Source organism: Solanum lycopersicum, chromosome 1 (assembly GCF_036512215.1).
Source record: "Solanum lycopersicum chromosome 1, SLM_r2.1".
In the NCBI taxonomy this organism is placed as follows: Eukaryota; Viridiplantae; Streptophyta; class Magnoliopsida; order Solanales; family Solanaceae; genus Solanum; species Solanum lycopersicum.
In genome coordinates this window covers 1812712-1837749 of record NC_090800.1, presented here as the reverse complement: position 1 = coordinate 1837749, position 25038 = coordinate 1812712, and the positions used below count along the sequence as shown (strand labels likewise).

Here is a 25038-nt window from a genome sequence, read left to right as displayed (position 1 = left end):
TGTAATTATATTATAAAGTTTATCAAACTTTAGTAACCATCCTTCAATATCACAACACTCTAATTCACTTCTTCATTTTTACCATATTTTAATTCTACCATTAACATCTTCTTCTATTCTTTCATTCTCTTCAAATATTCTATCTTAACATCAAAATTTAAGTCACATATTAATAATATCATAGATATATCCAAAATTTCGAGATAATGAATGCAGTATTACTAGGAATGTATGTTAGTCGGTTCAGTTTTAGGTATTATCGGTGTGATTTATTGATTTTTTATTTTTTAAATCATTAAACTAATAAAAAAAATTTTAATCGATTTTTGATAGTTAATGGTTCGATTTTCAATTTACGCAATAAGAAAATGCTCATAAAATAAAAATATTATTTTTCACTCATTTCATAATTTGGCGCGATACAGGAAACAAGCAAATCAATTTTAAATGCTTTGATATAGTGAAACAAGAAAGATAATATTTCATTGTGCAAATTTTAATGTTGAATATTGATATAATGTCTAGTTATATTAAATTGTTAATATTTAATACTTATAAAAGATAAAATAGTAAAGTACTACCATTTAATCGGTTATCAGTTTATCCAATTCTAAAAATTAAAATCGAACTGAAACCCAATAAATTGTTCTTGATGTCGGCTCTTCGCCGCTTTAGGTTGTAGTATGTCCAAGGATTTTTTTAAAATTATAAACCATTAAAAATCCGTTAACCCAATAACATTTTTTTCGTTCAATTTATTGGGTCTGTTTGATTTTTGCACACCCCTAACTATTACAAAAAGTTAAAATATATTATATGTCACATATTATGTTATGTCCATTAATAGACATTATATTTGTGTCTCTTTACTCTCATCAACTGTGGAAGGATGTGGTTATTAATTGTAGTAACTTTTGTAACCACCAACTCTTCATCTCACTCATTTTTTTACCTTCTTTATTCCTGTAACCTATGTAACTTGTACGTCATTTACTATCCAATTTACCACTCATTATCTTCCTATTCACTACAAGGAGAAATTCCTCCATTATAAATAGCAATGGTCTTTCTTTAGGTTTAAAAAGAGAAGAGCAAGAGATATACAAGAAAATATAGAGTGAAAAAGATAAGTAACACTGTATTATTTTTATATTAAGATTAGTGTAGTGAAAGAGGAAGTTGAGATATAAAAAAATATTCCGACTCTTCACAAACATTCACTATACAAAAAGGAATATGTATATGTTAAAGGAATGCGTTCTTTTTGTGAAGATTTGAACTCTTCAACTAATCCGGAGTTGTTTGACTTGCAAGACATTGTTGGGTGGTTGTATTTTGGATGTGACAAGTCAAAAGTATTATTGCTGGATCAGTATAGATTCTGTTCCAGTCTGTTTATATCTCCTTACAGAGAGCGAAATATTTGTGTCTCGGCCTAAATACTTATTTATTCGTTTTATTAATTTCATTTTCAACTGTAATCGATTATATTTGTGATATATATATGCCAAAAGAATTTAAAGTGCTAAATAGAATTTTTAATGCGACAAACTTGCAAAATTTAAAAGATTAAAGTGATGTATATAAAAATGCTACAACAACCATCTAAAGAGGTGTTATATTTTTTTCTTAAAAAAAATAAAAAAAAATAGATACAAGATTGAAATTTCTAACTTCACGCTTACAATTACTTTGAGGATACGTTCACACCTTTATATTTAAGTACTTCAAAACAAATATAACATTATCATATACTAGTCAAGTGACTGTGGACTCCTCTATAACTATTTTTCGTCCAACATGATCACGAACAAAGACAGAGAATTGCGTAGATAGAAGGACGGAACGAACCAATCCACTTTTCCTGATCGGAATAAAAAAGAAAGAAAATAATGACTTCTTTCGTTACAGTCAAATGACTTCAACTCCTTTTACACAAAAAACATCGTTGATAATTTTTAAAAAAATATATATTCACGTAAACTCAATAATTCTAAACCTTCCAATAAAACAATATGTTATTGTAAAGTTAGTAATACACCCAACTAAGAAAAGAATCTTTTGTTTTTTTCCTCATATTTTGTTGTATATCATTGAATCACATATACACGTTGCTCACCTAACAGTCCTCTATGTCTGCTTCCTAATTAGCAGTCCAAATATCACATAATCCAATAAAAATTTTGTTCGTATTCGATATTTATATCAATATCATAATACTCCATTATTAACGAGAATTATTTGATTAGCGGATTAAAATAAAATGTAATAAATAAATATATATTTATATTCGACTTCATATGATATATTTTGATATTGATTTATTTTTATTATATCAGTTGAATTATGAAATAATTATTTAAACACCTTTAAAATATATGTTTCACATCAAACGTCATGTAATCATGAGACATAATAAAAATAATTTGAGGTGCTTAGTTGTTAGTTAAATTAAAATTGAATATATGTGTATATATCATGTCACGTCTATTTTATTTCATTTTTATATGAAATGATGATTTAGTTATTTTAGTATAAACAGTGAGATAAAATAATATCAAAATTGATTAACTTGTTAAATTAAACATTATGATTTTTCCTATATGACTTTTAAGATTAACATTTGATTCTCTTTAAATAATTAGCCTTAATATTTAAGAACATTAATTATAAGTCACATTTTAATAAAATTATATCGAAAATAAAAGACTATTTAACCTAAAAATAAAACAAATATGTTACTATAAAGTTGGTAATACACCTATTTAATAAAATAATATTTATTTTCCCTATTTTTCTTTGGGTGTTATTGATATACACACGTTGCTCACCAAACAGTCCTCTCTTTCTTAGCACGCCAATAATAATTTGTCTCTATTCGATATTTATATTAAATCGTAAAATGTATTATCAAGGAGAAAAGGATAAATATATTTCAAATTATCGTGAATGGTATACAAATACTTTTTATCATACTTTTGGAACATTGATGCGTCTGTCGTTCAAAAACTAGAACATATAACTCTTTATACTAACGGACATATACACATATCATAATCTTATCCACCTATCTGACACTTATTAGATACCAGATTGACGAATAAGATTGTATCACGTGTCCCTATTTAGTTTTCCGTTAATGTGAAGGACTATGCTATATCTTTTGAATGGCAGGAACACCAACGTTCAAAAAACACGACAAAGAATGTATGTACACCATTTATAATAGTTCGGTGATATATATTATTTTTTTAACGATTGTTTGATTAGTAGGATGAGATAACAACTATATATTGATATAGAGTAATTAAATTTGACTTTAATTGATAAATAATCATATTAGTTTTAAATATGTGCATCTAAATACCTTAATTTATTTTTATTATGTCAAAATGGTACTCCAACTTATCTAAATGACTTCAAAATTTATGTGTTGCATTAAATATCGAGTGTTCTTGAAAATAGCAAAACGAATTAATCTGTTTTATCATCAATTGAAGTCAAAAATATTTGTTTATTATTATGCCAAAGAGTTTTTATCGCTCTTTTAAAAAATGAAATATCGATATTCTAATATAAATAGTGGATAGAATAATTTCAAAATCACTTAACAAGTTAAATTAAACATGAAATAAAATTCAAGATTCGTACTCTTATTTCACATACTAAACGATTTTTATAAACGATTTCTATAACATATATGAAAATATTCTATTCATTTACTTTTACTTGCATATTTTAAATTTGACACGTTTCTTAATAAATATAAATATTTAATCATAATATTCATATTAATTGACCTATAATATTAATAGATGAAGAATCAAATTCTTACTAATAAGGCGAAAATATTTATAAATCCTTTCTCTACTAGTCTACTACGACTCTTTTTTTTAAATATGTTGAAAACGATAAAAATACTGTTTAAATGATAAACATATAAAAATAAAATGAAAAAAATATTATATGTTTCGATAAATTTATTGATTTGATATAAATATCGAACTCCGCAATATTTTATAATGATAATAATTGGAGGTCTAGTAAATACTAGTACTAATAAGACTTGTTTTTTTTTTTTTCTAATTGTTTTCTTCATTATCTCTTCCATTTTTGTACTTTGCTTCAATCAATGGCAATGGCAGCTATGAAACTCTTCATCACTCTTCTCTTCTTACTATGTCTTGTCTCTTCACTCACTTCAGCTAAATCCACCGATTTCGATTATTGCAGTACGTTTTTTTTTTTTTTAGTTTATAGTATGCGATGCAAAATTTGTTTGATTTTTTTGGGATTTTAATGCAGATTTTGTTGGATTGTTTGTTGAATCTGTTTTTTAGATACCCATTTGGGTTTTTTTGAATTTTAGTGATTTTTTTCGAGTATTGCAGTGAGTTTTTTTTTGTTTGACTTTACAGTATGCGAACTGAAATTTGCTTATTTTTGGGGTTTTGATGCTGATTTTGTTGGATCCCTTTTGTTTGATTACCTGTTTGGTAGATATCCATTATGGGGTTTTGAATTTTAGTGATTTTTTAGAGTATTGTAGTGAATATTTTTTTGTTTGAGTTTACAGTATGCGAACTGAAATTTGTGTACTTTTGGGGATTTGATGGATCCTTTTGTTTGATTATCTGTTTAGTCGATACCCATTTTGAGTGTTTGAATGTTAGTGATTTTCCCCTCCTTTTTCTGTACTTTTAGTATTTTGTGTTCACTGATTTTTTGGTGATTTGTTGTGTTTGTTTCTGTTTCAGCTGTGGTGTTTTTGTGATATTGTGCTTGTATCGTCTCAAAGTTTATCTCTTTTGCTAAGATTGGAAGCTTGATCAAGTTTAGTTTATTTTTTTAAGAGTTATGGTTAAAAACACGTATGAACTATCACGTTTTTGCCAGTTTTAGGCCCCGACTGTGAGTTGTTTTCTATTTTATACCTAAACTATCACCCCTCGAAGCGAAGCTGATACGGTCAATTATCAGTTGTTTCCTTTTTGTGCCTAGACTATCACCTGCTACTCAACTAGGTGTGTTTTGTTACATACATGGTTGTAGTTCAAGTAGAAAAAGGGAACAATTTATAATTGAGATGTAGAACTCGTGAAAAAGTTATATTCAGTGTGTTTTTGACCGTTATCTCTTTTTTGGTCGTTTTTGTTGATTGTTTGTTGAATCTGTTTGGTAGATATCGATTTTGGGTATTTTCTTTTAGTATTTTGTGTTATCTGACTTTTGGTGATTTGTTGTGTTTGTTATTGTTGCAGCTGATGATTTTTCTCTGATATTGTTCTTGTACCGTGTTGATATTATCTCCTTTGCTGATGTTGGAAGCTTTTACAAGTTTAGTTTGCTATAAATTCATTCAGTTTTTTGAAAATAAAATTTGTTCGATTTTTACATGCTATACATGATAAGCTATAAGTTGTACTTCCTGAAGAAAATGCTACAAGTGGTAGTGATTTTTTTCATACTTCTAAATGATCACAAAAATCATTCTGTACTATAAGAGTGGTACTTTTTTTAAAAAATCATTTTTTTACTCAATACTCTTGGGAGGAGTATAGAATTAGTTTTGATATTTAAAAATGGAATCTTTGTATTTAGAAGACAACTTTTCCACTGAAATTGAGCATTATAGCATTTCTTCGACCATTATTTCTTTCGGTATTGAGTAAAACAAAATTTCTTTGGGGAACATTGAGGGAAGTTTATTGTAGATAAATCTGATGATATGCCCTTTTTTGCATTTGCAGATAAAAAGGCCAACTATGATGTTAAGGTCAGTCAAATAGATATAACTCCTTATCCTATTAAGGGAGGTAGAACAACAACATTCAGTATTACTGCAGAGACCGGTAATGAGTTACAAGCAAATCTCTTCCTTTTCTTTCCCATTTATCATATTCATGTAAACACAATAAGTTGATTTTAGTGAACTTTGATGACTGAGTACTTAATTTGATAAAATAGTTCATTTGCTTCTAGATAATATGCCGGTTTTATTGGTTAATTTCATATAATTTGTTAAATGATTGGAATGTCTTGCTTACAATTGGGCGTTTGTGCTTGTGTGGAATTGAGCGGTGTCATACCTAGCTTGGTTGAGATTATTGTATTTTATATGCTTAAAATTGGAGAAGGCAATAAAAGTAGGGAACACAATTTCATGATATTGCTGGAGAAGAACTTACGCGGACTACACTTGTCTATAGCACTCAACATGTTATTTTCCCTCTTACCGAACATAGGTCTTGAAATTGATTTGAGATGAAATCCCTTCCTCGTGCTCCCTTTATCAAGTCACCGTAGAGCTAAAGACATCTCCAGCGAGGTTGTGGGAATTCATAATCAAAGCTTCTTCGAGCAAAGAACTCACTAGTTTATGAGCAAGGATGAAAAAATTGTGAATGTGATCGAGATAATTCTTTTGTAACTTTTTGCATAATGGTAAATAGTCTTGAAGAAAGTTATTTTTGGATTTTGACGATTATACACCGGATAACTAATAGGTTGTTTGGTCAATCTTTTGGGAAGCTGAAAGTGTTTCTTTTTTAGTTCTTATTTTAGAGTGTTATGGTGTTTGTCCAAGCTTTTAGGGAAAAAAAGGCTTTTGCTAAACCCAAATTGATGCTCTAATATTGGCTAAAATGCTTTTAAATTAATTATAGGCATACACAAATTGTTAATCTCCGACAGTACTTCTCCAAAATAAGCACTTATGACAATAAGAACTTCCCAAAATAAGCAGTCTTTTGAAGCTTGATTAAACAGGCTATAACTTGAGAATTTCCTAAAATTTAACAGTGTACGAGAAAGATACTGCAGTTTTGGATTTAGTCCTAGTTTTCTGTGAAGAATGAGAGGAAAAAGAACACAGTCCTTGCAATTAGCCAATATACTGGGGTTTGATTGGATTCTCTAGGCAGCAGAAGTGTTCTCCGAATGTAATCAGTGTTAAGGGAGTTGCATGTAAAAGAAACTTCAGTAGGTGCAGAAAAAATAAAAAAAGGGAAAGCAAAGGTGGAGAGGCTTGGATGGAGTTTCTATTGATCCAGTCAATCAACAGCATGATGACACATCTTCTATAACCCAAGGGGAAGCTGATCATACCACAGTAAATCTGATTTTCATTAGTTTTATTAGCTTACCAAGCTTCAGAATGCAACTCCCTGTTGCTGTTACATTACTACTTTATCAATCTAGGTGTTTGTTTCTCAACTTTCTTAGGAGTTCTCTTACTTACATTTTTAATTTGCTGACTGAGAAGAATCAGTGATTGCAGTTTGTTAAGGATTCAACTTTTTTAAGTGTCTTTTTCTTGTAAGCAGTTTTACCACCTTAGCAAGTATTCTGTTAACTTAAAGATTTCCTTTTTCTAAAGTTAACATTTTGGTTTGTATGTCTTTGGCTTTTATGGTTTTCCTAATCAGCCAGGTTAATAGATTTATCCTTTTCGCTCTATCAAAGTAAGACTTAGAAGTTCAACCCATCTTTGGATGTATCCATCATAAATCCAACTCCTAAGAGTCTTAAGACAGTTTTTTAAGCTTGTGCTTATAAAGACTAAAAAGTACAAGGCAACGGCATGTTTGTTTCTTGGTTGGATCTCCACACCCACGCATAGTATTTCCAGGTTCTATTTTTATCTTGAGCAAGTAGTAAAACTCCCATTGTTGTGATGAGAACTGATCACATATATATGTTATCAATCTGTTGTTCGGTGGGAAATTTTTCTAGCCTATGGTCTGTTCATCATAGCTAAGGTTCTTGCTCGAGACATGGGCACGACCAACCATTTATGAACTTTTGAATTTGTGTGCATGGATCTATCAATAGCTGCATTGGGTTCATTTTTTGATTTTCTTGGAGTAAGTGGCTCTGCAATTCCTTTAGAAGTAGCTTTCGTTTTCTTATGAGCAGTGGACCCCGACATAGTATACTAATTTTTCTGTGATCTTTTTGGACAGGGAAATGGAAGTTTAAAAATATGGTAGAGAAGTATTTGTTGACTAGAAGTATTAATTGTCCTTGCAGGTAGGAATCTCACTGGAGGAAAGCTGGAGATTGATGTCAAGTATTTCTTCTTAAATGTCCACCATGAGGACATTGACCTTTGTAAAGAGACATCTTGCCCAGCGTCCGGTGATTTCGTCATTTCCCACTCACAAGAGTTGCCTGGATTTACCCCACCTGTGAGTCAACTTTCTGATTCTATTTTTGTCTATCCTCGTCATAATCCTTCGCTAATTTTATTCTATATAAAAAATTTAAAACAACATAATCATTATCCATTTCTTCAGCTGCTTAGTTCTTACAAGTCTTTAGACCCTAATCCTCTGTGCTGTGCCTCTTAGGAAAGGAGTGGGGTCTAGTTCTGGGATGATGTAAAGCTATGGGGCCCTGGGGCTTTGGTGTTGTGGAAACAGTGCAGCAGATGATGTGAGGTAGGTCCACAGCATAGTTTTGGACCTTGCGACGAACAAAGTCTTAGTATTTAATGGGAGAACGTAGAAGGGCAGGGTGGGCAATTTTTTTAATAACCTTGGTGTCGGAGCCAACTTTTATGCACCTCAATTAATCCCATGGGATACCAGCCACCTGCCACCTCCCTCCAACAGCATGTTGTTCACCTAGTGGTACTTCATGGTTCTCAATCTACTTTGTTGTCCATGAGGCCACCACACCCACCAGGGGGGCATTACTCCACCAAAAGTTAAGAATCGTGTGCTATGGCCCTCGGGGAGTAAAGTTATCTCAAATGAAAAAAAAAACTAGTTTGAGGAATACAGCCTTTAGATTTGTTGTCTTTTTACTTGCCATTTTTGTAGATTTTGTTGCCTTTTTGCTTCTGTTATTACCCTTCATCCTTTTCAGCAGGAAGCCTTCTAGAAATTGAACCAATACTTATTTTTGTTGTTGATAAAAACCATCCAATACATTGTATGAAGATGCCCTCCAATTGCATCTACTTCATATTTATTGATTGTTCAGATTCCGATTTATGTATATCAGTGATTATTTGTCATCGTTTGGTGTTCTCGGTTTAAATTGGAAGAAAATCTTGCACTGCTGCCTTTAACCATACAACAACTACTATGCCTCAGCCTCGAACATCAAGCATACTGAAATGTTCTATTTTTAAACTTCAGGGATCATACACTCTGACAATGAAGATGGTGGATGAAAAGAACAAGCAACTGTCATGCATAACTTTTAGCTTCAGCATCAGTTTGTTCGACGAATCCGAGGCGTTATCAGCATCCATCTAGCTAGGCAGTCCAAGAACCTTGTGACAAATAATGGTTCTCTAGAACTGTTTCTGCTTAATGTGGTAGTACTGTGTGTTTATGTGGCTTTTTCTTGTACCTCTTAATACAGTGATACTTGTTCTGGTTTTTAATCAGATATATTATCAAGTGAACTGTGTTTCTTTGTCCCTATGTGATACTGCCTCAAGGAGGTATTGTATGTTGCATTATTAAAACCTCTTAGTAATAATTATTATTTTTAATGCAAAAATAAAACTAACAAAATATTGGAAAAATTACATAAATTGATACATTTTAATAAATAATTACTGATTTTAGCATTACTTTCTACTTATTATCATTTATAGCAATACTACGTAAATCTGTCATATGTATTAAAAGTGAATTATGTATGCAATATATATGAATTATAATTGTTTTTAAAAATATATTACGTTTGTTTGGTAAAAAAATTGACACACTATATTATAAGTGAATCAAAATGTGTGATAATATTATACATAAATAAAAGATTGTTCTTTGTAATATGAATTGAACTTGTATTATAAATGAATTAAAAGTGATCAAGTGAAGAAGAAATATTATCGCTATAAATGGTAAATATTTTGTTATTATAATATATTTACGTAAATTTCTCAAAAATATTTATAGCTAAAACACGAAAAAATAAGAAAACACGCAGAATGTGTTAGAGTTCAATACTTATACAAACAACGGTAAAATACAGAATTACTTTTTACGAGTTTTGATCAAAGGTGGAGTCAGAATTTTATAAAGGAGCTCAATATCTATTACTATATATATTATAAAATAGCTCAATATTCTTTGCATACACCAAACTAAAAACCAAAACAATCTTTTTCATTCACTCTAAATACATTGTCATACTTATTTTTTATTCAATTTCAAAAATATAAAATAAAAATGTGTCAAGTTCAAGTGCATTGGTAATTCAAATATATTTATTAAAGTTAGGTATATTCTTAATAGGACCCTAATGATGGGAATATTTCAGAGAAAGTTCTCAACTTTGCATTGATCATTGCTTCACTTTAGGAAATCAATAAAAAAAATCACCAATTTTGCAAGTTAGTTGTCAAATAGAAAGAAAAAAATCGAGTCAGAATGTGAAGTTTATAAATATTAAATATTTTATAAACGTTATAATTTACGAAGAAAAAAAGTTATTGAATTTTCGCCAGTAATATTTCACGTTTTTTAAGATTATAAAGTGATTTTGTGTGGGGGTGGGGTAGGGTGGGGGTGGGGTTTTATCATTTAAAAACTGAACATTTAAGAAAGAATCTCTTCATGTGCACGAGGAACTAACTTGGAAGAAAGGATCTCAACTTTACAGCTAACAAAAGTAACATGGAACATCATATCACATGAGCACCGATGCGGTGCACAAAATATTTCACGTTTATACAAAAGGGGTTCGAAGAAGAACGGGACCACAAGGGTATACGATGTCAACAACTTATCCTGACACAAGTATCAAATGACTCGAATAGTTGTAGGGTTTGAGGAAGGGTCGAAATCCAAAGAAATGTGGGAGAAGGACTAGACTCCAATGATGACAAGATCCTAGGAAGGGTTATTTTAACACAAGCAATGATTACTAATTCTACGACTCAAACTTGTAACCTATAGGTCACAAGATCCGAGGAAGGGTTGAACCCCAAGACGGTGTGATATCCATAGGTTACACAAATACTACTCATTTCGAACCTGTAACAACTTATCGTTGCTTCAAGATCTCCCCTTCTACTTACTATGCATCTTAAAAGAGAAAAAAGTTCTCTTTTTTTAATACAACATAAATCAGATAACTCAACTTTTGAACATTCTATTCAACTTTGTTACCATATATGTAACAAATCATCTTCAAAACAAGAGCTCTAATTAATGTATGCCAATTATGTAAACATTTATGCAATGATGGTACATAAAAAGAAGTTAGAAACCATCTATTATGAGTCCAAGACAGAAGGTTGATTTACAAACTTTTACTTACCTAAAAGGCTTAACACTATCTTTACTCTAAGGCAACACAAAACATAACTAACGACAGAACGAAAACTAGTTAGAAACTATCACACACTTCTTAGATTTACAGTTGAAAAAGACTCTTACGTCGAGATCTCAGACATTGCAACTGCAGGCGGTTCTTGTGCAGCTGTTGCTATCTCTATTGCCGGAGTAGTTATGAGTGGTTGTTGTTGTAAATGAGTGAAATGGAGTTCAATCTGAAGCCGCTGATGAAGAGGGGTTGATGTTTTCAGACCTTTCTTGATATCTGCCTGCAGTTCCCTGATTGGTATGGCAGCTAAAAAACTCTTGATGTAGTCTTTGCATGACTCTTTGCCTTGACAGATAATTTCTTCTGCGCTCTCAGCCTTCGATGGTTCATCTGATTTGTTCACTGCTTCACTCTCTAGAGAACCAGGCGTTGCATTTGTATGAGGACCATCGCTAAGTTTTGGCTCCGCTGTGGTAGAAATAGTTTGCTGATCCACAGCAGGTTTTTCTTCTGTTGAGTCTGTAGTGTCTGGCTGTTTATAGATGGTTGTATCCTTATCAAACTTCAGTATATAAGCTTGATTGCAGCCTTCGTAGAGTCTTTCGCCTAAGGTATCGATGATGTAGTAAGCTTCAGCTTCAACCTTCAGGACAAAGAAATGATCGTTCCAGCTGACGATATAGATTTGTGGTTCACCCATAGAAGTATACTGTAATCCAGCACGGCTAATTTCATCCCAGATATTGTCAAATGACATGGCACCATGCAAGAAATCAAATCCTCCCTCATCCATCCCATCAGGGTGGAAAAAACCGACAAAGGAATTCCCTGGCATGACAGTTATGGAGCGAATTTTGGCTTGAAGGACCGTCTCCAGATCAAAGTGTTTGTCAGGGAACCGTTCCCTGTATGTCTCATTTTCACAAAGTTTCCTCCATTCTAATGAACCTTCTCTAATTAAGCTATCAAACTGTGATTTAATTGGCATGAGACCGCGATTGTGCTGCAACCAATCAGCAACCACAGCCACAAGGGCTGTGCATGCACTTTCTCCAGCAGCTCGTTCACTGCGCTGGTCAATGGAAGCAAAGAACACCTGAGTTTGAAGCTTCATGTGTTCATCCCGACTTATTATCTCTTTCTGCTCCCAACAGCCAACAGCAAAATTGTCATCACCAAACTCAGCTACTGAAGATCGATTAGCAGTCAAGCCTTCCTCCACCTTGTGTACCTGCTAGACAATATCAAATGTACATGTAAAAACTAATGGAGTGGCCTCAAAAGATAGTGTCAAGCACCAATATGGATCATTAGATGTATAAGGTAAGAAAATTACTGCCTAAGCAATACGTTCTAAATTCTAACTACTCTCATTTGATTCAAACATAATTGAGAAATGGAAACGCGGTTTGCTAAAGTGAACTCTACATATAACAAGGCAAAGATGTTTAATCCACATTGCCAAGTAGTATGGACAATAAGATTAAAGCATAATCCTAATCCAAATTTTGGTTTTTGGATAGCCAGTACAGACAAAATTACAAGTAGAACGTCTGATAGAAGAGAGGCTATAGATCTTACCCCAAATGAAAGAGCTCCATCAGAACTGAGCTGTCGACGATCGAAGTCAATATCATCTCCACCTTCTTCTCCATTATCCTTCTTCAACAACGGTTCCCCCTTCGATTTAGGAGATCTAAAGCTCAGCTTCCTCTTCCTCCAAGGAAGGATACTGCGCTTTGAATTCTGCAGAACTACAAGATCAGAAGCACAGGTGACCTGGTCATCCATTTGTGAGCAGCCCACATCTGATCTACGGTTGCTAAAGTAAACCCAATCCTCACCCTCACCATTGACCCTTGTACTAGAATGAAAAGAAACTCCTGCACAATTCGCATAAGCCAGTGGACCATAACTAAACGACTTCCTAACAGTAGGATCCTCCTTTGCCTCATCTGACTCTCCTTCTTCATACTCATCATTGGACTCAGAATCAAAAGGATATGCATATTCCCCCTCTTCGCTCCTTGCTGAGCTTCTTTCTTCACTACCCTCTTCTTCTCGACAAGCTTTCTTTGCTCTCCTAGTTGATACATACTCCGTAAATATTTTAACCTTTCTGAGGCCAGCTTTGAGGGCAGAAAGCTCATCCTTTTCAACTGGTGGAGTTTCTACAGACCGTGCTGGAGACTGAACAGAAGCTAGTGGCCTTTGAACCAACTCTGTCGACTCTTGGGTAGCTCTTAGTTCAAACAAGCTAAGTGATATCTGCATGACATGTCGAGATGAAGTCAAGTAAAAATGATAACAAGGGGAAATAGGTCTTTGAGAAGGATAGCAGTACAAATAACATGTTATGGTAAGAAATTAACTCATGAAATAAAAGGTGCATACACAAAGTGTGGGCCGAGTCTCGGAAGCACCCCCTGGAACTACCAGAGGAATATTCAGTTTAAATTCTCTCTCCTCTATCTTGGCAGCAAATTCGGCGACATTTAAGACAGCTGTACCAACAATAGGTGCCTTATTCTTCGCATTCATACCCTGGAGCAGAAAAAGAATCAACAGATGGTTAAGAAATGTCAGCTATAAGAATCTAATAGACAAAATAGCATCTACATCTTTAATGAGAAACTATACAATTGAAATCAAATAATATAATTGAAGAACTAGATAAGGAAGGAGAATCTAAAACGAAACCGAACTCCAAAAATTGAACCTTAAGCAAACATTAGAACTGGCGGAAACCATAAATCAGTTCACAGATATAGAAACTGAGATGCTTGTGTAGATTTGAAAAAAATATATTCTGGAAGATAACGTAATAGTATTAGTTAGTATTTGCATAGTAGCTTATTCTTTAGTTTCTAATACTACTGGTTACTTCTTTTGCTTTGTTCATCTTCATATTCTGTGTTCATAATTTTCTTTTTCAATACTGCTTTGATTTCACTTCTTTTGAATCAAGTGTCTGTCGTAAACAGTCTCTACCGCACAAAGGTTAGGGTAAGGTCTCTACTTACATCCTACCCTCCCTAGACCCCACTTGTGGAATTAGACTAGCTTTGTTGTTATTGTGGTTGATGTTCCCATGTGTTACCAAGTTACGGGGATCATGAGTGTTATGCAATGCGGATTCAGAGGACTACGTTTTATAAAGTTGGCTAGGATGTAATGTGTAAGAACCGGAGCACCGCCCTTTTAATCTAATAAGCCATATTGGATGCATGTACTTACCGACATCCAATGTTTAGTATCTGTACTGGTGAAATAGTTTCATTTAGAAGTAGCAGACGATCCAGAAGAAACAAACACTCTCGAAATCTCAGTTTCATTTAATGGATTACTGTTTAAGCTCACAAGTATGTTCAAGATCTAGGAGATGTCAATGACAAAACGAACCGCATTACAAACAAAAACGGTTCTTCAGAATTTCTTGAAACACTAAAGAAGAGACAAGCCATCTATTACAGACTACACAGATAGAAAGAATTACATCTCGTTTCCACCCTTCCGACATAAATTTACTATCATATTTAAAGGGAGGCACTAGAGAATCCAAGCAAACAAAATTTACTATCTACAACATCCATACAGTAAGAAAGTAATCAAAATAGGCAGGTATTAGCACTGAAACAAGGCAACCGACAGATGCAAGACGACAAAAGCTCCACCAGCAAATCATTAAGATAATCAAGAGGAGGAGGAACTTTTAGCTTACGTAATGGATGCAACGCGACAAATATGAATCTCGTAGCACTAACTACCTAAGTGGAAACAGCAGCATTAATCTCAAAGTGCACTGGCTTCATAGCGACAAAATTCTGTGAAGGATGTTCCTTCACTTACCGACTTCCATCATCTTAGGTCATGTAAGCATAACTACCAGAATCTTTCTTTATGACAGCAAACAAACACAATAACCACTCGACTTGGTTCAAACTTCAAAGTCATATAAAAAAATAAGATGTTTCCCTAGAAATTATCAGAAACCAGATGGTAGAGCCTTCAAAATAGATTTTGAACAAAAAAAAAGGTAGCTTTAGGCATAGTTTTCTACAAACAATCACCACAAAAAAATGATTATTCTTTTCGAAAACTGGGAGTAGGGAAAGGATAAATGTGGCGGGATTACAATGTAGGAAATCGAACCTTCACCAACAAGGTGAGAGTCGTAGCCAACCAACCGAGACATATAGTGACATCTTTTTCTACAATGTTATCAATCCATCTATAATCAAACCATATAAACATATCCATCCAACTACATCAAGAAAACTCATTTTCAATAGATCACATCACTTTCATCTACCCCTAAAAACAATTAAACATAATTCCAAACAATCCGAATCAAACCATAAAAGACATAAGGTCAAAGTTACTAATCCATAAAAGATCTAAGTAAATATAAGGCAAAAACATTAATATATGAATCTGAATAAAAAATTTCTAAAATCTAAAGGAGAAACTGAAGAATCTCACATTCAACACAGTGAAGGCAATCTCCCATGGATGAAACACATTGTCTTTATAACCAGACAAATTACATAAACTCTGAAATTCTTCATCCCATTCCACCAAAACGCCACCGTTTGGTCCATTTTTCACCATTTCTTCTCTAGTACAGTTCCTCTTCACTGTCTTTCTAAAAGAACTCAAAGCTATTCTTGGTGGCCCTTTCCACCTGATCTCCACCGCAACACCACCGCTAGAATACACTTCACACACCAAATTCTCAACCTTTCCTACAAATATCTTAACCTCAAATTTCTTAGAAATGAGAGGTGGCCATGGACGCCATTTCATCATCTTCACCACCATTTCTCACACCAAAAATGCCAGAAAAATCAGATTTTTTTCAACACCCTTTCTCAACAAACACTTAAAAATGCCATAAAAATCAGATTTTTTAAACACCCTTTTTCAAGAAACGCTTAAAAATGCCATAAAAATCAGATTTTTTCAACACCCTTTTTCAAGAACCTTGGTTTTTGTGTTGGAATTGAAAGATCCGTGAGGACTACATAGATTTTTTTAGTTTATAGGGAAATGGGGTTGGATTAAAAGAGCAAAAAATTGATTTTTTTTCAAATTTTCTCAAAGGATTTTCCAAGAAAACACAGCTAGAGAGAGAAGAATATACAAAATATGTGCTTTGTATATTTGTTTTTTGCATAAATATATTGAGAGAGAGAGTAAAAGCTAGGGGAGGTTAAACCAGAGGTTATCAAGTGTGTGATGTATGTGTTTTTTGGGTTCTTGTGAAGAACTTCTTCTTTCTTCGTTTTTATTCGATATATGATATCTGTATTACGATAAATTTGTGGTTTACAAAATTATATTGAGTACGTTATTGTTATTTTTTTACTAATTTTATTTATTTATGTTTGTCATATTTTGATTCATTAGAGTTAACTAACTAATTTTTGAAACTAAATAAATTTTAGATAGTTTCATATTAATTTTGATTAAAAAAAAATATATCTTAAAATACGAATCAAAATTAATACAGTTTAATACTTACACTAGCTATAATTTTTAATAATCTTATTATGAGAAAAAAAAAAACTTTAGATTTGATTATGAATAAGGATTTATTTATATCTTATTATAATCTTTCATGATTTTAGGAGAAATATTTAAATTAGGAATGGAGAGAGAGTTATTTATTTATTTACCATCAGAATATTTAATGATTTTGTGAAAAATATTTATAATTATAAATATAAAATTACTTATTATTCATCATAATCTTTAATATCTTTTTAGAAAAAATAATTTCGATAAATGAATGAAAAAGAATTTATCAATCTTCACAAATTCACAATCTTTAATGACTTTGTGAAAAATATTTATTGATTATATATAATTATACTTATTATTCGTCATTAATCTTAAATAAGTTATTTTTATTAAAAATAGTTATATAAGAAAAAACACTCTTGAAAATGAATGAATTATTACTTATTATCCGTTACATTTTTCTTAATTTTTACTATCTAGTTAAATTCTTATTACATTATCGTTCATCATAATCGTTGACGATCTTATCAGAAACACTATCGATTATGATGAAAAATTATATAACATATATCATTTCACATCATAATTTTTTACTGTTATCTTTGAAAAATTATATTGTATATACAAAAAATATTTCGATTTCGTATCGGGACCCACCACCATAGATACACTTGTGGGGGTGGGTGGTTAATGGGTCGGTGAAAGTGTTTGATTGTGATTTTGCATATAAAACGGCGTGTGAACAAAGGAGTTGACTTGTATTGTAGTTTTCTTTTATGATAAATCAAAACATTAGGTTAGTTGAAACATTGGAAAATTATTAATATTTTGTCTCATATTATAACACAACTTTAATTAGAAACCACCAAAAGGATTGTATAGTAGTTGGTTGGATATTAATAGTAATAATCTCGGTTGGACGGTCGATATTCGTATCAGTATTTTAAATTTCGATTTTAATGATAGGATATTGAATATCGAACCTCAAAGTTCATTCAGATACGATAAATCAAGTTTCGGAACGATAAAATTCGATTCGATTCGATACTTTTATTTTTGGTGATTTACGTCTGGTACTAATTATCTTTATGTTTTTAATCAAAAATTTCGAATTCGAAAAATTTTCAATTTTATTACTAACTTTTCTTTCTTGACGTATTCGTGTTGATATTTTAAAGATCGATTTTAATATATTCTCAAATATCGATTTCAGTAATTGGTAATTGAAAGTAGATATCGAAGATCAAACTTTCAAGATTCATTCAGATATGATAAATCAAACTTTGACACGATAAATTTCGAGTCGATTTAATAATTATTTTTTTAGTGACTTACAATCGATCCTAATTGTCTTTATGTTCTTAATCATAAATTTTAAATTCCAATATATAAAATAGAGATGCTTTTGATATGGAATACTTTACTTTTAAAGTGAAAATTTTTTGATTTTATGATCAGCGAGTGCGAAACCGAGAAAAAAAAGGAAATAAGAGGATATAATGACATTTTTTTGGTAATAAAACTTACGTGAACACAAAGTATATTAAAATTGTTATAATCTATAATCTATAGATTATTAGTGGTTTAAACACAATATTAGAAGTACTTAAAAGTTAAGTATACATAAAGAGAAAAATTAGAGTTTGCTTAATTAATGCATGTTACTTACATGCAAAGAGAATAACTATCTTAGGGTTGTGAAAATTAATTTATAATATACTTTTTTGGTATTTTTTTTAAGTAATAATTAATAGTTGTAGAGGAAAAAAATTAACTTGCATTTGAGTATTTAATTAGAAAATTTAAGCTTACTTAATTGGAAAGTATTACGTATATACAAAGAAATAATTATTATATGTTTGATATGGTGTGTTAATTCAACGTGTATTAATAATTAATTAACTATTATAAAAGAAAAAAATAATTAACTAGCAATGTTTAAGAAAAATCAATTTAAGCTTACTTGTCAATAATTACTACGTAAAAAATACTATTTTTAGTATGACTCGATAATTTAGTTTTTTTTAATTATATTTTAAAATATATAATAGTAGTTATTAAAGGCGGATATAATATATATAAATTTAACTTAAACAGTAATAATTAAATAATAAATTTTGAACTATATGATTTAAAATTATTATCTATAATAAAATTTCAAACTCGAATTCATAAAGTATTATTAGGTTTCTAGACCATAATATATATTATTGTTATTATTATCTTTATTATTATTTATTTTCAATTTTCTTTAAAAAAAATAATCATTTTGTTTTTGACATTTTTAAAAATAAATTGTAAAATTGACTAATTCAAAGAAGAACATGGTACGTAAACCACTTGCATGAAATAAGGAAATGCATGAAACACCCTTTTATCTTATTTTATTTTTATTAATAAACTACTACTATATAATATAATATAATATAATAATTGGTGAAATTAATTTAATACATAATCTTTTTCAATTTGTCATGGAAATCCCACTCCGACTTTAATAAGGACGCGGTGCAATAATAAGTATTTGTTTCGTCTTTAATCAGATCAGTTTCGATTATACTATGCTAAATAACAATAATCATTTTCATTCTTAATTGAATATTTCAAATTTGAATCCTTTTGAAATTCTTCGACACGATCTGAATTCAGTCAGATCTTAAATAAATACTGCGAACATTAATTCTTTAATTATGGAGATTTAAGATATGTTTTTTTAAAACTCGACTAATCCAAACTCACATGTGTCAAAAAAAATATCATTTAGGTAAAGATAAGTTGCTCAAATTTTAACAATGTTACTAAACACGATTTAATTCTAAATTTTAAACCTGAATTATTATTTTTTAAATTAAAATATATTTATCACTTTACAACAATTTTAAATAATAAATAATAGAGTCGGAGATATAACAAGATAATTACATCATTATGCATGAGTATTAGTATTTTCTAAGTTAAGTAACAAACAAGAGTACAACACTACAAAACATATATAATTATTATACTTACTAGTTACTACCTATATAATTGCAAAAAAAAAAAAAAAAAAAAAACTCAAAATATTAAATAAATATGAGATTTATATCATCATTTAGATATAAGCTAATCTGGTTTTATTAAATTACCTTAAGTTATATTTTATATTCTAATTTTTATTTTATTTTATTGTAGTCAAAAACTTTGAAGATAAACCATTGACTTTTTCATGTGTAACAATTCATGCACACGATATCCTTTGATTTTGCTTTAAATTATGAGTGGAAATAAATATTATATTAATCAAATAATTGTATAAAATTTGACTTCACAAACCTTACACTTTTCTTTTAGAAAAAAAAAATTATTTCATGTGAAGCTAAAATATATGGTTCTTAGATCGAATTTTTAAAGTAACAGTAAAGTATTTTTCATGTTATCGATATAGTACGAGTTTGATGATAGATTATCTATTTTTTAGTTTTTTGAATACATTTTTTTTTATGAATTTTATGTTAAACGTATACGAGATGTTTTGTGTACTAAATAGTTTTTTATTTTGTTTTAATATATGGTCATTTGCTATAATTTTAAAATTTGTCCTAAAAGATGGGCAATTTTTAATGATTTTTTTGACTGAATTTTTGAAAAGTGGAAAGTTTTTTAAAAAAATAACAATTTTTGGAAGTTTAAGTGTTTGATCAGCTTCCAAGAAAAAGACATGAGTATTTTTTGAAAGTTGAAAAATGTATTATTATTATTTATTATTATTATTATTATTATTATTAAAATAATCAAACACAAACAAATAGTTACCAAAACTTATTTGTAACCAATTACTAAGATTTCTTTTATTTATATATATATATATATATATATATATATATATATATAACGTATAATTTATAATTACCATCATTCGTCAATACTACACTAGTCTATCCTTCCTCGTTTGGTTTTCACAATCGCTAAACATTTCTACTACCATTTATCGTATAATTTTAAAAATATATATATATTTAATCAATACAATATTAGATTAATTAATATATTATATGAATTACATACTTTTATATATATATATATATATGATTTGTTATATCAGTCAACACTACACTAGTCTATCCTTCCTCGTTTGGTAATCACAATCGCTAAACATCTCTACCACCATTTATCATAAAAAAAAAAATTTAAAAAATATATTTAATCAATATAATATTAGATTAATTAATATATTATATGAATTACATACTTTTATATATATATATATATATATATATATATATATATATATATATATATATATATATATATGAACTCGTGTGCATGTCACTATCCATTGCTTCTGCATTGGGTTCTATTGGAATCTTAGGCCAAACACATCAACAAAATTATATTTTTATTATACCAAAATTGATATGCATTTTCATATTTTAATATTTTTTATGCTAATCTTTTATCATGAAAAATATCAAATTAAACAGCTGGCCATTACCATATGCTTCCATTAGAAAAAAATACATCCCCCCCCCTTTTTTTATAAGACAAAATGTTTGAATCTTCGGTATATATCGATATGTTTTATTTAGGCACTCAAATTATAATATATTTCAATTAAATACTCGAATACATATCAGCCTCTGAATAAGCTCGATCGTCTAAGATTTTACGATTTATTTACACTAATATGTTAAATGTAGAATTTAAAGAGGTGTTTAAAAAATGATTGTTCACATAACAGACACTTGAAAGTATGAAAATAAAATTTTCAAAGTTCGATTCAGATGTACAAGAAGTTGTCGCATTTCACAAATTATTCATCATTGACGACTCTTCTTTCTCTATCCCATCCTCTTTAACATACAGATGGTACAATCATTAGTATTCTTTTATTTTTAACCAAAAAGTTTCGAATTCGGATGTACTCAACATAGTAATAAGAATGGTCCTTTATATACCAAAACATAGTAATAATAATAATAATCTTTTTTTCCTTTTTATTTAGTATATATATATATATTATAGTAATTTTATTTTTTTAATAGTTGATGAAAATATTGGACATTGAAAATATAACACAAACAGGATGAAAACAAAGGTGTATGCCAGAATACAAATTCTGTTTAGAAAATGACAAATGTAACACTGGCTATGGAAAAAAGTGGACCTTTAAATTGGAATTTTATCACAAAATCTTGACTTAAATAACACTAAATACCAAAATTTCTTTTTCTTTTTTACTACCACTCCACTGTTCACCCACTCACCTTTACTTTTTTTTTTTTGGTGGGGGGGGGGGGGGAAGAGAGAAAAACAAAAAAGAGCATTTTAGCGCAGGTACGTTCAGTAGATGAAAGTAGCGAAAATAAAGATAATGAAATGAATATGTGCGTATATCAGGAGAGATAGAGCTAGAAATGAAGATGTTCATAACAAGGGGAGAGTATAACCTATATAGTGGACAAAATGAGAATGATGTGACTGAAATGATTCGAACATGTGAGAAAAGATGCACAAATATCCCCAATGAAGAAATACGAGGGTTAACCAGAGATATAGTCGAAAAATAATATCGGATATATTAGTAAAATGATATACGAAGTGATTGGATAACATATTTTAGACGCTCTTGACAGAACAAGGTGTTGTAGTCTAATGATTTTTTTAGATTCCTTGAAAGAGCACCCTAAGTGCTCACGTGTTTGAATCTCACTAGCACCACCAATTTATACTTTATTTTTACTCACTCCGTGTAACTCTTAGCTCCGCCACTGGAGTTAACTGGATATGAAGAGAGGTAGAGATAAATTGAAGAGGTATTACATGAAATATACGCAACTTACCAAGAACTTATAACCCTAGGTAAAAAGACATTGTAGTCGAAAATTAGGATAAATAATTAATAGGTAGTCGAGCATTAGCTAATTTTTCTTATCAAGATTATCACTACTATTACCCTATATTCTTAATCTCCGATTTTATCATCACGCGACTTCTTTTGCTCCGATTAACATATTATAAATTGTTGCTACTATTCTTACTTCAAGATAGCTTCTTCATTACTGTATTTTCTTTTCATACTTATTTTATTACGTTTTACAAATAGACAAATCCATATATTAACAAATATCTAGATCAACTTACACGTACCTCGATATATTTCACTTTTTGTGTATATTTTTGAATAAAAAATATGTTTTAGAAAAGATCATTCATGTTATGCACATGTATGGCCACAACTTGGGCCATCTTGTTCATCTTTTGCACATGGCCACTAATTGTATATACATACATAACCTTCAAACAAAAACGACTTAACTTCAGTCATATGAAACTTCAGACACCACATGTCTAAAGATATTACGAAACGAGATATCTTGCAAAATATTACGCATTGCAAATATGACTTAAGTTGTACTGCAATTTACGATTCGTGCTATCGAATAAATCATTATGGAAAAAGTATATATACAAAATAGAAATAAGTTATGTTGCTAGATACATACAACAGAATTTAAACTACAAATTTATTATTCTAAAAGTGCAAATAAGATCTTAAATGTAGAATACATCAAAATATAATTAATCTATATCTACTTATATACATGGCCAAAAAAAAAAAAAGGTCCATGGGCCATAAATGAAAACTATAATTTAACCAAAAAAATAAAATAAAAAGAAATACCAAACATATATAAATTTAGTGCTGCTAATATGATCAAACTACAATTACTATAACAAAATTTTCAACATAAATGGCAAATATTATGTCAATATTAACTCAAACTACTCGAAAAATCGCTCTTTTTTTAATAACCGAGAAATTCTTTTAAAACCAACCGTTAAGACCAAACATAGTCTTCGAAACTCTTAAGATAATAAATCCGATCTTCTATCCTTCTCCACTCAAATATCAGACGTATTTCGCACGTCTAAGGTCATAAGTCCAACATTTGCTACTAAAACTAAGCCTTGAATCTTTTACCTTCTAGTTTTTACACCTAGTTTGATTACGATCTTAGTTACATTTTATGTGTCTTAATTTGACTGAACACGAAATTTAAGAAAAACGATTGAAGCTTGTATGGTTAAACTATAGAGAAGTTACCAAAATATACTATGAATCATGTGATCCTAACTACTAAAATATACCATATAATATGTTTGAAATTAATTATATTACTAAATGAAACACAAAAAATAGTAACTTAATTATTATGTACACTTATTTTTGTACCAAGTTTGTTCTTTTTCTTTCTTTTATTATCATCTTTTGTACTTATACATAATGTGTTTGGAAAATGTTGCTAGAATATGTCTTAAAGAGTTCCGGGAGGGCTAGAAAAAGCAAGCGAACTTGGACTTGGACGTGTAGCCTGATGAAACGTAGTATTGGATTCGAGTATGAATCCAATACAAGTATATTTACTTTTTATTCGGTTTTCAAATCGTATTTTTGGAGGAATGATTTACTCAAAAACCTTCAACATGGAGAATGTATGTCATTAGCTGTGTATCTCTTGCCCCTCTCAACCCAATCCCTTAACTCGCGTATTTTTCACTTCACGAGCTTCACTCTAAACTATCATACAGTATCATCGAGGGAGAGTGCCACTAGCAACAATCGAGGGCAGAAAAACTAAATAGAGGATAAAAGACGCGTACCAGAAAGGCGTCAATCGAGACCCACATCATCATCTACTAGCAATTTTGAATGAACAGGCAATATCTGATTGTCCCTGTGACAAATAATAACTAAAGATTGGTATAAAAGAACAAAAAAAAAGTTTTCTTTGTGATAATGCAAGTACAACATTATAACCTATTATCAAAAATGGGATTTGATTCTAAAGCAGAAAAAATAAATTTTATCAACTCGACTGCAAAGTGATTTAAAAAAAATTCTAAAATAAGAAAAATTATATCCATGTATTGATTTATCCTTGGTAGAAAAACCTGTAAATGCACTCTAGCATTTTGAGCATACACATGGCTTATGTAAGCTCGGACTCTTCAAAAATATCGACGAGTGTGTGTTTGAAGATCTGACAAACATTTTTGAAGAGTCCAAACAATATGATGCCCGCATTCATTGCTAAAATTACTCTTACCCCAGGGACATCCACATATAGTCAGGGTAGAATTTAACAATCTTAGATCTTAAATCGAGTTTCGGGTCAAACTCTCCTAACATGCTAGCCAGCAGATTATAGCAATATGTATCTATGGAAAGATTATCAAGACTAGTAA

The 25038-nt window shown here is 30.4% G+C and overlaps 2 protein-coding genes across 3 annotated transcripts; one reads left to right on the top strand and one right to left on the bottom strand.

The window, feature by feature from the left end:
• The first annotated feature begins 3797 nt into the window (after positions 1-3797).
• Positions 3798-9437, top strand: LOC101249001 (uncharacterized). The gene is made up of 4 exons (XM_004228668.5): positions 3798-4232; positions 5751-5852; positions 8032-8189; positions 9147-9437. Exons 1-4 carry the CDS (start codon positions 4133-4135, stop codon positions 9264-9266), a joined length of 480 nt encoding a protein of 159 aa, XP_004228716.2. The 5' UTR covers positions 3798-4132; the 3' UTR covers positions 9267-9437.
• A 1774-nt stretch (positions 9438-11211) lies between these two features.
• Positions 11212-16596, bottom strand: LOC101267436 (uncharacterized). Of its 2 annotated transcripts, none has more exons than XM_004228557.5 (4): positions 15772-16596; positions 13684-13833; positions 12871-13557; positions 11212-12520 (listed from the first exon to the last, which is right to left on the bottom strand). In XM_004228557.5, the coding sequence occupies exons 1-4, from the start codon at positions 16108-16110 to the stop codon at positions 11399-11401; spliced, it is 2298 nt and encodes a 765-aa protein (XP_004228605.2). In that variant the 5' UTR covers positions 16111-16596; the 3' UTR covers positions 11212-11398. The 2 variants fall into 2 exon arrangements, with proteins under 2 accessions (XP_004228605.2, XP_010315755.2); XM_010317453.4 differs by having other exon boundaries at positions 11212-12523; positions 15772-16550.
• Between the last annotated feature and the right edge of the window lie 8442 nt (positions 16597-25038).

Coding starts and splice junctions, on each gene's coding strand:
- LOC101249001 (XM_004228668.5), top strand. CDS start 4,133: ATGGCAATGGCAGCTATGAAACTCTTCATCACTCTTCTCTTCTTACTA. Junction 5,853..8,031: donor CAGTATTACTGCAGAGACCG/GTAATGAGTTAC, acceptor TTGTCCTTGCAG/GTAGGAATCTCACTGGAGGA. Junction 8,190..9,146: donor TGCCTGGATTTACCCCACCT/GTGAGTCAACTT, acceptor TTTAAACTTCAG/GGATCATACACTCTGACAAT.
- LOC101267436 (XM_010317453.4), bottom strand. CDS start 16,110: ATGGTGGTGAAGATGATGAAATGGCGTCCATGGCCACCTCTCATTTCT. Junction 13,558..13,683: donor AGACTCGGCCCACACTTTGT/GTATGCACCTTT, acceptor CATGTCATGCAG/ATATCACTTAGCTTGTTTGA. Junction 12,524..12,870: donor ATGGAGCTCTTTCATTTGGG/GTAAGATCTATA, acceptor GATATTGTCTAG/CAGGTACACAAGGTGGAGGA.